The sequence below is a fragment of the Bos javanicus genome, chromosome 8 (genome assembly GCF_032452875.1).
Source record: "Bos javanicus breed banteng chromosome 8, ARS-OSU_banteng_1.0, whole genome shotgun sequence".
NCBI lineage: Eukaryota > Metazoa > Chordata > Mammalia > Artiodactyla > Bovidae > Bos > Bos javanicus.
In genome coordinates, this window is record NC_083875.1 from 75,676,030 (window position 1) to 75,690,006 (window position 13,977).

General features: G+C 46.6%; 1 protein-coding gene across 2 annotated transcripts; it reads right to left on the reverse strand.

Moving 5' to 3' along the window:
• Nucleotides 1-945: 945 nt before the first annotated feature.
• Nucleotides 946-13,977, reverse strand: BAG1 (BAG cochaperone 1). Of its 2 annotated transcripts, XM_061425929.1 has the most exons (8): nt 13,814-13,977; nt 13,167-13,431; nt 11,166-11,294; nt 9,595-9,677; nt 7,968-8,081; nt 5,092-5,199; nt 3,717-3,779; nt 946-3,189 (listed from the first exon to the last, which is right to left on the reverse strand). In XM_061425929.1, the coding sequence occupies exons 2-8, from the start codon at nt 13,291-13,293 to the stop codon at nt 3,100-3,102; spliced, it is 714 nt and encodes a 237-aa protein (XP_061281913.1). In that variant the 5' UTR covers nt 13,294-13,431; nt 13,814-13,977; the 3' UTR covers nt 946-3,099. The 2 variants fall into 2 exon arrangements, with proteins under 2 accessions (XP_061281913.1, XP_061281912.1); XM_061425928.1 differs by lacking the exon at nt 13,814-13,977 and having other exon boundaries at nt 13,167-13,663.

The following is a 13,977-nucleotide window of genomic DNA, read 5'->3' on the forward strand; positions in this document are numbered from 1 at the left end:
ATGAGATAACATCCTACCAACAAATTTTCTATTTCGACAATCTCTTTGGAATAGGTTTCTGGTATTTTCCACTACGGCTTCCCTATGGGCTCAGTCAAGAATCCACCTGCCAATGCCAGAGACCCAGGTTCGATCCCTGGGTTGGGAAGTTCCCCTGGAGAAGGAAATGGCAATCCACTTCAGTATTCCCTGATAGCTCAGTTGGTAAAGAACCCGCCTGCAATGCAGGAGACCCTGGTTCGATTCCTGAGTTGGGAAGATCTGCTGGAGAAGGGAAAGACTACTCACTCTAGTATTCTGGCCTTGAGAATTCCATGGACTGTATAGTCCATGGGGTCACAAAGAGTTGGACATGACTGAGTGACTAAACAACAGTTTTCAACTAAAAGAGTCCTGACTACCAGATAAAGGGCTTCTCACAGGGAGTAGCCTTTAAGCTGTGCCTTAAAGGATAAGAAGAAATAACTGACGGAACAATGTATAGGAAAATCCTTCCAACTCTGTGAGGCTGAACAATGTCCGTGGGATCACAGAGCACCATCTGTTTCCCTACAGCAGGACTGATCATGTCCTGCGGAAATGGGCAACTGACAAGTACTCTCCCTGGGCAGAGATGCCCTGCAGATGTGCAGCTCTATGTGAGCGGGCCATGTCACTACCCTGCACGTCTGCTGGGCAGCTCATCCTCAAAGAACACAAGGGCTATTGGATGCTGTAAATCCCTGTGCTGACGGAGCCTCAGTGGGCGAGTGCAGCAGTGGAAATTTCACTATTAATATGTGTGGTCAACATTCATTCAGTCTCCAAATATTTATTGAGCACCTAATATAAGCCTAACAATGTGCCTGAAATACACTGTTAACAAAGCAAAGAAGTTCCTTAATCCAAAGAACTAGCGTTAAAAGGCAAATATTAATCAAATAATCCCACAAATAAATCATCATAGACCATGATAAATGCTGTTTATCATAAAAATAGTCACAAGCTGTGAGAGGACATCACCTGGGGGATTGACATTCTCAGACTGACTATCAGGGACATCAGTAGGTGAGGTTTCTCTATGGAAGAGATTTACATTCTGAAGGATGAACAGCAGTCGCCTAGGATGGCGGCAGGGGTAGGGTAAGGATGGTGGGGGAAATGTCCAAGCGGAAGAAGAGCGCGTGCGAAGACCCCAGGGCGAGAGGGCTCAGAGCACCTGAGGACCTGAACTGGCCCAGAGTGGCTGATGGCACAGAATAAACAGGAGAGTGGAGCAAGATGAAAAGGGCAAGGACCCTGGCCTTTATCCTAAGAGAATGGGGGTCACTGAGATTTTTAGGCACAGGACTGACATGACGAGATCATGATCATGATCACTCAGCTGCTCTACGGAGAATGGAGAGGGCCAGAGAGGAAGTACACAGACCAACACAGGAGATAAATAGAACAAGAAGAGAAAATGAGAAGGTGTGAGCAACCCCATGTTAGCTGGGACAAAAATCAGTAGAGATTAGGAACACTGGCTTGGAATCAAGCCACCTAGTTTGTGTCCTGGCTTTTCACTTACTCTATGATCCTGACCAAATCACCTAAGTTCATCTCTAAAACAGAGTATCTGTCTACCTCCTGGACTGTGTGAGGATTAAATGACTAACACACCTGAAGAATTCAGAATGGTATCTGGCACATAGGAACTTGCTGTGGCCCAAGACCACACAGTTACTACATATAAACAGGTAAATACAGAATGACTCTGGTTAAAGTTGGGGGTGGGCCAATGGGACCCCCTGAGCCTCGTCCACTTGCCACCACTTTGTCCTAGGCCCCACCCACACAGCCCTAAATTCCTAGGGTTTCACCAACTCCCTCTCTGCCAGATTAAGACTGGCCTCAGAGTGGCCTTTAGGAGTTTTTCCCCTGGGCACTGTGTGAAAAAAATGGGGGTAACATCAGCTGACCCATTTAAGAGGCCACTGAAGTACACAGACCACCTCTAAACTTCTAGACTAGAACCTCAGAAGGCTTCTGTTTCTCATACTTCATCAACAAAAAAAAGTTTAAACACTCTTCTGGGATTTCCCTGGTGGACCAGTGGTTACAAGTCCATGCAGGAGCATGGCTTAGATCCCTGGTCAGGAACTAAGATCCCACATGCTGTATGGCAAGTTCAAATAAAAAAAAAAGTTTTAACACTCTTTTGCTTGCTGATGTGTATATAAACTGCTTTATTTTTTAAATAACAAATGAAGGGGGAAAGGACCACAAAACAGACAGAAACAACCTCAAAGTAACTTGAAGAAAATGTAGATCTCAGAAGGGGATGGCTCCTAACAATGCCTTTGAAGGAACTCCTGAGAGGTTTATGGTTGCCCTCGCTACCTGCCTGCTGAATTCACTCTGGCCCCCTCACTGCCCCTCGTAAGCCAGGGTTCTGACCTGGCTGCAAGCAGAGACTTAGTCAACTCTGGGTTCTAACCTTCTAGAGATTTGCTTGGGAGCAAGGCAGTCCATGTATCAACCACAGGCCCCACTCCAGGAATGAACCAGAGATCTCATGACCTATGGCTGATCAGGGTCATTGGGAGCTGAGGACAGGGTCATGAACCCACAACCAGCCAGCTGTTTCAGAGGTCACATGAGAGACACTCGGGCTACCTGTTTTGACCCATTCCTGATTTTCCTCACCAGATACGGGCTCCTGGTGATTCTGGTTTACACAGACAGGTTTATGGGATCATAAGAACAAAAAGGCCTCTTGGATCTGAAGACCAAAATGGCCAATAAACTCAGAACTACCTCAGGATACATAAGAGCTCTCACCAGCCCAAAGAAAGCACCCAAAGGTCCAAGCAGCTGGGAAGACTTGGTCATGGGGGCACTCTCCAGACAAGGTGGGCTGCTGGACAGCACAGATCCACAGAGACAGAATGAGAAGCTGATAGGAGGCTAAAGATTGTATGGACGACACTTGTTCATTGAGAGCGGGTTGTAAGAGAAGGAAAAGGCAACGGGCCAATTGCCCGCAGCAGCCCTGGGGAAGGCAGGTAACTTCTGTTCCAGAGATGGCAGGGCTGGTGGGGCTGTTCTTCAGTGCAGCACGGCCTTCTCCGCCTCACCTCAGTCAGCGAGGGCCAAGTTTGTGGACTGCAGTCGCTCTGTCTCCTGGCAGATGTTCTGTTCCACTGTGTCACACTCGGCTAGGAAGGCCTAAAAGATAAATGCAGAGTAGTGAGGGCCACTGGAGGCCAGCCAACCCATGCCAACCTTAGCCACAAGAGGTTCTTTGCCAAGCCACTCTAGGGAACCCCTGGGTGACTGACTCAGGCTAAACGGGTGTGTGGGGATGGAGATAGTCCAGGCCCCAGACTCAGGAGAGGGAAGTGACAGTGCTCTCAGTTAACAACCTCCAAAGAGCACTGAGGAGAGGAAGCCCTGCCACTGAAATGGCGTGATTTCAGGGGGCCCTATCCACAGGAATGGGGGCCCTGTCCACAGGAATGGCACCTCCTAGAACTGCATAACGTGTCAGCCCTGTGTGCTCCCCAGCAAACTTCTTTCCCGATCAGTTTAATCCAAATTCAATTACAGGGACATGAAAGGAGCTCTTGCGTTCTGGGTTCATACTGAGAAGTAACAGCTGAAGAGAGCCCCCACCACACATGTACTCTACCCTACTTTGAGGAGATACATGCACTGATGCATGACACTTTGTGATGCCCTACCACACAACTCACCTGAATCCTTTTCACCAAACCCTTCCTTTTCATTCTACTGTCTTTGAAATTTTCTGGCAGAATCTATGGAAGAATAAGTTGACATATAAATAATCCGAGTAAGTGAAAATGACATAGGAACACGTCAGAAACACCCATAGCACACCAAGCTGGCCACAGGTCACCAATGTGGATGACAGGCATTTTCAGGAGTCACTTCCCTGGATCTCTGACCTACACATCCCCTTCCATGGCTCTAGCTCCATAAGCACTCCTTAGCTCTCGAGGCCTGGACTGTAGACCTATAGCATGGGCTTTGTCCTTTCATCGTTTTCTGTGCACGGATAGTGTCCTGGCTGGGCCACGCGCTCACTGTGACATGAAAAGCATAGTGCCTTTCTGCCCTTCTTTACCACCCCCTATACCACCTCCCCGGGGAAGGCGATGGCACCCCACTCCAGTACTTTGGCTGGAAAATCCCATGGATGGAGGAGCCTGGTAGGCTGCAGTCCATGGGGTCGCTAAGAGTCGGACACAACTGAGCGACTTCCCTTTCACTTTTCACTTTCATGCATTGGAGAAGGAAATGGCAACCCACTCCAGTGTTCTTGCCTGGAGAATCCCAGGGACGAGGGAGCCTGGTGGTTGCCGTCTGTGGGATCACACGGAGTCGGACACGACTGAAGTGACTTAGTAGCAGCAGCAGCAGCATACCACCTCCCCTCAAGAATCCCAAGCAGAATAGTTCACCCTAAGAATGAGGTATCAGGGGAGAGATATTATCTCTCAAAGGGAACATGGCATCAGTGATTCCTAACAGCCTCCCAAGAGCTGGGTCTGACTGCCTTCTGTACGGGTAATGGGCCCAGTGGAATGTCAGATACAAGAGTGTCAGGAAAGTGACACCCTGTATGTCTCTGACCATGAGACCATGTATCACTTAGGTCCCTGCTTTGTGAGGATTAGATGCTACTGTATGTGTGTGCTCAGTCATGCCCGACTCTGTGTGCAACCCCAGGCTCCTCAGTCCATGGGATTTTCCAGGTAAGAATACTGGCATGGCTTGGCATTTCCTATTCCAGGGTATCTTCCCAACCCAGGAATATAAAACTTGTCTCCTGCATTGGCAGGCAGATTCTTTACCTCTGCGCCGCCTGGGAAGCCCCCTTAGATGCCACTAGTACATATAAAAATGACAAAAGCCCCATGTCGGTGAGATAGGGGAAGTCAGGAACTGTCTTATCTTTCTGCATATTCACCAAAGACCTAGCAGTGTCTGGTACACTGCTCAATAGGTGCCCAGTACCCTCAGGCAATGAGTGTGATACTGAGAAAGTGAAACTGACTGAAAAGCCATCAAAGGAAACTAGTCCTTCTCAGCTGAGTATTTACTTACTAGTGTGTCAATCTCCTCCAAGATCTTCATAAACTGCTCAATTGTAGCTTTTACTCTCCTATCGAGTTTGCAGAGAGCTTCAGCTTGCAAATCCTTGGCCAGAAAACCCTGTGGAGGAATGATGCATTATTCCAAGTGTTTCTTTGAGGCTGACAAAAACTCCAAGTCAGGCACTGATGAAGCAGCCACACCCTGAGTCCACGTTCCCCAATAGGCTGAGCCAAATCGCAGGCCCACAACTCCACCTCCTGGAAAAACAGAAAAGCCAGCCCTGGGCCTCCTCAAGCACTGTAATAGGCTGCAGGCCCCTCTATCTCATGTGGCCTACTGAGGCCACAAATGCTTCCAGAGGCCTGGCTCTGCTGAAGCCCTCAGTCACCAGTGAATACCTGCACATAAGAGGCAGATATTAAAAGCACAGGGTTTAGAGTTTGATAGGCCTGGGCTTCAATTCTGACCGCTGTGTACTGGCTGGTGAGCTTAAGCAAGTTCCTTAATCTATCTGTACCTTGCTGTCCTCATTTTTTAAATGGAGATCAAGGCATTTCCTTGGCAGTCCAGTAGTTAAGATTCTGTGCTTCTGTGCAGGGGGCACGGGTTCCATTCCCCATTGGGGAATAAGATCCCACATGCTGAGCAGGCTGGCCAAATTAAATAAATGAAATAATACAATGGAAGACTTCCCTGGCAGTCCAATGGTTAAGAATCTGCCTTGGGGAGGGAAAAAAAAAAAAAAGAATCCACCTTGGGCTTCCCTACTGGCTCAGTGGTAAAGAATCCACCTGCCAATGCAGGAGACACAGGTTTGATCCCTGATCCCAGAAGATCCCACATGCCAGGGAGCAACGAAGCCCACATGCCACAACTATTGAGACTGTGTTCCAGAGCTCGGGAACCACAACTACTGAGCCCACGTGCCACACTACTGAAGCCTGCGCTCCCTAGAGTCTGTGCTCTGCAACAAGAGAAGCCATTGCAATGAGAAGCCCGAGTACTGCAACCAGAGAGCCGCCTCCACTCACCCAACAAGGGAAAAGCCCACACAGCAATGAAGACCCAGCACAGACAAAAATAAGTAAATAAATAAAAATGTATATATATATAAAAAAGAATCCGCCTTGCAATGCAGGGGACGAGGATTCAATTCCTGGTCAGGGAACTAAGATCCCACATGCCGCTGGGCAACGAAGCCCATGTGCTGTAACTACTGAGCCTTTGCTCTCCAATTAGAGAGTCCATGCGCCCCAGTGATAGACCCCACATGATATAATGAGGATCCTGCATAGGCAACTAAGACCCAAATAAACAAGCAGCTAAATAAACAAAGGCAAAAAGAAAAAAACAAAAAAAATAAAATAAAATGGAGACCATGACACACACATCCCAGAGGGTTACCATGAGGATAAAGGGAAATACAAGACCTTTAATACGAGTCCTGACACAGACATATTGCTAACAAACGGCAGCACTTACTTAATTGTTTTTATTAAATTATCTGTTTATTCACGTTACTTGGCCTAATGATCAGTTAGCTGGTGACAGCAGATGGATAGCAGGGATCTCTGAGGATGTTTTTATCAAAGTCAAAAGCTACAGATGCAGATTTCACAAGTAATGAAATAAGCTACCGATTCCAACTGAAAGAATTTACTCAACCAAAAAATGAGAAATGGCCAAAAAAGATTTAAGCCCAAGGACATTCAAAGAAGCATTATGCATAATGTTAAATAACATTAGGTGATAAATAATAAAGAATTGGTTAGGTAAACCATGATACACTCATGTGATGCAATATTATACGGATTTGAAAAGGATGATCTTTTTTTTTTTTTTCAATCAAGACATTTTTTCTTTAATTTTTTTATTTTTATTTTTTAATTTTATTTTATTTTTAAACTTTACATAATTGTATTAGTTTTGCCAAATATCAAAATGAATCCACCGCAGGTATACATGTGTTCCCCATCCTGAACCCTCCTCCCTCCTCCCTCCCCAGACATTTTTTCTTTATTGAAGTATAGTTGATTTACAATACTGTGTAAGTTTCAGGTATACTAAGTATGATCATTTTAAATGACATGGGAAAGTGTTCAATTCCTTAAACCAAAGAAAGAACGATTTACAAAGTATGCCTAACATTATACCGATTTTTTAAGATAAAAAAACAGATTCCAGGTTTTAGTAATGGTTATCTTTTGAGTTGGGGGTCTTAAAGGTAATTATTATTTTTCATATTGGTGCCCACACATCTTCTTAAAAATTGTGTACAATCAGTATGCAGTACTTTAGTAATTAAAACACAATCATACATCCATTAATGTTATAAAATGAAGAGATCAAAAATAAATACGTGGTTTGAGGCCATAACTAATTCTAATTTGGTTTCGGTCCTCCACCTCTAGTACTACAAGGAATTGAATAGGATGACCCCTCGCCAATATCATGCTCAACTTGGACATTCTATGAATCAGTGTTCTTTGCCTTGCCAAATACATTATAACTGACTAGACTGAGAGAAACTATTTATTCTATTTAAGACAACACATGATCCTAGCATGACAGGTATTCTCACAGGAACACAAATGGATGCTGGCTGGGGTTTGTAAATAACAATGATGGGCTTACAAAGCACTTAGAATGTGTCAACCTTAAACTATGTAATTGAATCCTCACAACAGCCCAAGAGGGAGTTACCATCATCACTCCCTTTTTTACAGAACTTGAGACAAAGGCAAACTTGCCCAGTTACAGAATGGGAAGAGTCAGGGTCTGAACCCAGCGGGGGCTGACAACAAAGTTTGCCCTCATAACCACACATTTGTGTCTCTAGAGAATTCTTAGAGAAGGCAGAAAGTCAAGTCTACCAGGAGAGTTACCTGCTGGATTCCAGCAAGGTCTTTATTCAGTTCTTCCAGCTGGTCAGCTATCTTCTCCACAGATTTCTCCAAATCTTTCAGCTTCTTTAGTTCAGCTTCTTCCTCCGGACTGTTCTAAAATGTTAAGAATAAAAGGAAGTCAATAATCACCAAAAATAGTAGCTTCTGTCAGATAAAAAAGTCTGACCACAAGCGGTCAAACTACTCCCCTAGGAAAACATCATCTTAAACTTGCTGCTTCTTGGAAAGCAAGCTGGAGGGTTATACACTAAGGTTTTCTATCTACAAAGACACTAGACAAGATAGAGAGAAGGTACCAGGTACAAGTTCTGGTGAGATAGCCCGACGGCTTGGGTTCAGAGAACAAAGCTGATCCATGAGCCAGATCTGCCCTTAGCCTGGGGCTGACCACCAACTGACTCCAGACTGAAGCCCAGAGTGTTAACTAATTATAGTGAACGCCTAGCATGTGAGGAGTCCAGAAAGGTGAGACAGGCAGAATTTTATCCTTTCCTTAATGGAATTCCTGAGCTCTCTCATTCAGTATGACCATGTAATGATGCATACTTTTACTGAGCATCCCCTCTATGCCAGGCACCATCCTAAGCACTCTACCTGTATTATTATTTAAGCCTTACCACAATCCAATGATGAAATTGAGGTAACTGTAAAGTAACCTAAGGTCACACAGCCCAAAGAGGTAAAGCTGAGACCTGAATGTGATTTGGCTTCTCACACCCCAGGACAACTCCAGCTGAGGGTCCTAAAGTTTCTTCAAACTCAACCCTTGGGTTGTGCTCATTATTCCATCACCGTTCTTCCTGACCCTTGAGCAAGAAATCTAGACTATTTCCCCTTCTCTCAACTTCATTGGTAGCTAGCAGCTTTCTGCTTTTACACTGTCTCCCATTGTTCCCACCATCTCCCTTGGTGGCCAGATCCTGAGTGCCAGTCTCCTGGCAGTTCCAAGTCTGCACTAGACTTTCCTTACCTCCACCTTGCTAACCTCTGCCCTCTTTCCACTCTTAAATCAGCCACACCCAGCTTAAAGTAAGGGAACTTCATTTGACCAACAACTCCACTGAGTCACAATGCATGGCTGGCCCCAGGGTCTACTGTCCTCAACCCTTTTTGTCACCAACTGACTCTTTTTCTCCCTCACTTCTAGTCTGAACCTTTCTTTCCAGCCAGAGTGTTTAACCTCACGGGGGATTTTAGCAAAAAGAATGGTTAAAGGAAGAGAGGTTCCTGAAATTTGTAGAGTTACTTATTTTTAAAATTTACAGGTTTGACAGTCTCTTGCAAATTCCTCTCCAAGTGAGTAGCGACTGCTTCAGACACCATTTTATCCAGACTGAAATCCCACCAGCAGCACAAAACCCACATAATTGAGGCAATACAACCACTCCTAATTCCCAGGGTGAAAACCCTAAAGAACAGAAGATGAAGGATATGAGAACAATAAAACTGGTAACTTCACTAAACAAATAGCAACGACATTTGTGTGGCAAGCCCTACTTCACCAGTGCCAAACCCGAGCCCCCAATTTGGCCTTCTAAATGGACACTCATGTATAACACCTTAGTCATTTGGCTCTGAGGTATTTCTGATAGAAAAAGCAATCTACCTTTTTCCCAATTAACATAACCCGGCAACCATTTTGTATTCCAAGTGCTGACAATGGCATCTCCATTTCCTTCAGAGATTTTCCTGAAAAAAGAAGACAGTTATGTCAAAGGTAACTTGTACAACAGTGAAAATAGATTTCAGCAAGGGTATAGGAAATAGTGTGTTCACTATTGAGAAGAGGATGAGTTGGTATAACATTTTTAGAAGGTTTCTTGACCCAATAACTTCACTTCAGATATTGATCCTAACAAATAACTGGACATGTGCCTAAATAACTGTTACACAGTTATTATTATTCATAACAGTGAGAAACTGGAAAGTCAAAAACTCAGGAATAGGGGACTGATTACTATACATCATAACAACAGAAGACTTTGTAGGCACTAAGGCTCATTTTTCAGGAAACTTCAATGCCACAATATGTGTTGATGACCAAGTGTTATAAGAAGATCACAAGAAATGATCCTAGTTTTATCCACTACAGAAACAAAAAAAAAGCCACAAATGAGAACCCACACTTCAGGATGCCAGGACAAACAAACAAAGGCTGGACAGAAATATACTGAATTGTTATGAGGGGTTTTATCCAGGAGAACATTTTCTTTTTTGTGTTTTCCTCTATTTAGAAACATGAATTTCTATTGCCTTTATAATTGTAAAATGAAATGTTTTTAAAAAGAAAAGACAAGGAGTTACAATATGAAGTGTAAAAGTAAATGCTTCCCATCACTAAATTCTTTATGATTGGCACCAAATGGGGTGAACTTAGCTTCATCAGATACAAAATAATGGGTTCCCATGGGAATGAGAAAACCAGAGAATGGGTATGGGAGAAGGTGTGTCCTGGCAGAAATCACCATATTCCACTGGGCCTGCTACATCCAGGTCCTTTAGTCTGTTCAGTACCTTCCCTGTGTCAGAACTAGGCCAAGCCCTGAAAACATAGAAGTATCTCTGTCCTCCTGGAGTCTGTATTGTACCAGAGAAAACAGATGTTTGGTGACTATGGAAACAATTATTTAATAGTAGTTTCAATACAAGCTATGCAGAGGTGGAGGGAGTGCTACAAGAACATACACTGGGAAGAGGATCTAACTTAGCCAAGGAAGACTGCCCATGTGCCTCATCAAAAATGGTAAGGTTTCTGCCACCCTCATGTGACTTCAACTCTAATACCTGTGCCTGTGTTTGCAAGTGTCCACTACATAGTAGGTACTCAACAAATATTTGTTGAAGGAATGACGGAATTAACAAGCAAATAAGAACTGTCCTAGATTGAAAACCTAACCTCACTGTTCATTTCAGTTCAGTTCAGTCTCTCAGTCGTGTCCGACTCTTTGCGACCCCATGAATCGCAGCACACCAGGCCTCCCTGTCCATCACCATCTCCCGGAGTTCATTCAAAATCACGTCCATCAAGTCGATGATGCCATCCAGCCATCTCATCCTCTGTCGTCCCCTTCTCCTCCTGCCCCCAATCCCTCCCAGCATCAGAGTCTTTTCAGATGAGTCAACTCTTAAAGGTTAAATAGTTTTAAATAGGCTCAGAGCTGGAAGAGAAAGCCTTACCCTTAAATATGAGTTTCTGAAAAGGCAGCGGAACCCCTGTAGCCTCTTCAACAACTTGGGCCAGGTCTTGGACAATTGGCTCACTATTGCCTTCTTGTGGGGTAACTTGAAGATCGTGCTTTTCATTGCCTGGGGATAGAGAAAAGTGTTGAAGAAAACACAAACCAATAAACAGAAGCTGACACTTCATTTTCCCAGCCTTTAAGACCTGCTCAAGGATTTTTGTTTCCTTGGGAATTGTTACAGGAACTAACAATATCAGTGATATCAGCTAACATTTTAAGCATTTAACATGTGTAAGGGGCTGACTAGACTTATTTTGGAGAAGGAAATGGCAACCCACTCCAGTATTCTTGCCTAGAGAATCTTGTGGACAGAGGAGCCTAGTGGGCTGCTGTCCACAGGGTCGCACAGAGTCGGACACAACTGAAGCAACTTAGCGCGCATGTATGCACTGGAGAAGGGAATGGCAACCCACTCCGGTATTTTTGCCTGGAGACTCTCAGGGACAGAGGAGCCTGGTGAGCTGCTGTCTATGGGGTCACACAGAGTCAGACATAACTGAAAGGATTTAGCAGCAGCAGCAGCAGGCTTATTTTATGCATAATCTTAATTAATCCTCAGAACAACCCCATGAAGTACCCATGAAGCCGGTATTACCTATTATTCCCCATTTCACAGATAAGCAAAACGTGAGATCAGTCAGGACTTGCCTAGTGAGACCCATCTCTACAATCAGAACTTAACCTCAGATCTATTTCAAATTCTGTGCTTTTCTTTACAAGCCATCTGCCTCCTCTAGCCTGACTGTCCTCTCCTCTGTGTTGTACTGAGCGAGGAACTGTTTCTATCTCCTTTGCTAAAATGGGCAAGCAACTGCTTTTCTTCCAGGTCTCTCCCACTGGGCACATCTGGACACATATGGTTGGTGCCCAGAAAATAAATGAGGGACTTCCCTCGTGGTGCTGTGAATAAGAATCTGCCTGCAAGGCAGGGGACACAGGTTTAATCCCTGGTCCTGGATGATTCCACATGCCGTGGAGCAACTAAGCCCATGTGCCACAACTACTGAGCCTGTATGCTGCAACTACTGAGGCCCGCATGCTTAGAGCCACCCCAGTGAGAAGCCCCAACATCTCAAGAGTAGCCCCTGCACGCTGCAACTAGAAAAAGCCCGAGCAAAGCAACGAAGACCCAGTGTGGCCAATAAATAAACAAATGAGTGAAAAAACTCAAACAGCAGAAATTTCTTTTTGGAGCAGAGGTGCCAATTCTTTTCTGGATATGTGGACAGCAAGGGCATAGCCTGTGTCCAGTGCATCACGCCAAGCCTTAAGCCTACTCAACAGCCATGAAGTCAGCGGGACAGGTGTTACCAACTCTATTTCGCATAGAAGAAACCAGCTGCCTAGAAAGGAGACATCCCAAGGTCACCCAAACCTGCAGAATCCTGGTCTCCAGATTATTGAGGCCCTGGGGTCTCCCCTAGTTGGTCCTGAGGAAACCTTATGGACTCAGCTCCCTGGAGAACAGTCTTTGCCTAGTTCTGTGTCAACTCCAACAGTAGACAGACCCCAAGGGTGCCCACAGTGTACACTTGAACCCACGCCTCACTCAAACAGCACACATGAGTTTTGACTCCTGCACACAAGTAGGTGTCCAGATACACAGCAGTCATAGACAACATGGCCAAATACAAGCCAGGCACAACGGCCCACAACTGTGCAGGCACACCCTAAGACATACAACCAAACCACGACGTGAAGCATCAAGGACCCAACAAATGGCCTGAGACAAAATACACCTGCCACGTGGAAAGGTGTGCTGACAGGAGACCAGTAAAAAAAAAGAAAAAGCCGGTCCCACGAACACAAACAAGATCCCACGCTTCTGGACTCCAAATACAAGGGCACACACTTCGGGAGGGCAGGCGACCAAACCCAGAGACCCCGCCGGACTTTCGTGGCCCAGCACGGAGCCCACCCGGCAGCCCGCGCTCACTGTGGGTGACGGTCACGCTGAGCCCGGCTGCCGCCATTTCCTCGCTCTGGGCCACCTCTTCGCTCAGGGCCACCTCTTCGCTCGGGACCACCTCTTCGCTCGGGGCCACCTCTTCGCTCCGGGACATCTCTTCGCTCCGGCACACCTCTTCGCTCCGGGCCGAGCGAGGCTGTGCTTTCTTTTTCACCCGCGGCCTGCGAGCGCAGGCGGCGGCGCCTCTGGTGGATCCGGCATGCCCTCTGGTCACGCTCCGGACGGCTGATTTCTGGGAGGGAGGCGGACCGCGCTCGGCTGGGGGCACCGACTGGCGCGGCTCCCGGCCCGGCCGAGGCGCGCGCCGCCGGGGACCCAGCGGCTCCCGGTCGCCTCGCGGTCTTCGCGCGCCCCCGCGCTCCGCCAGACCCGCGCTTGTCGCCCGCCCAGCTATGGTAGCTAGCTAGGGGCCCTCCACCCCAGTTCGGCTACTTCCCCGCCCCTCCCGGGCCTACCGGCCCCGCCCCTCGGAGCAGCCCGGCTGCAGCCGGGCTCTATTCCTCTGAAGCCGCCCCCTACCCCACCCACTCAGCCGAGGCCCCGCCTGGCTTATCTGGGGCCACGCCCACACCCGCCACCGGGACCACGCCCACTGCTGACTCTCGGTCCCTCACCTCCAACTTCCCGGAGCTCCCCTTCCCCGGAAGATCAGGCTGAAAATCCGGTAAAAGGATCGGGAAACGCCAATAGGCACATTGCGCTTGCGCATGGGGGGCCGGAAGTCAAGTCGGAGAGGGAGGTGACTCTGCTTCCGTTTCTGGTTTTGCTCCAGTGTTTA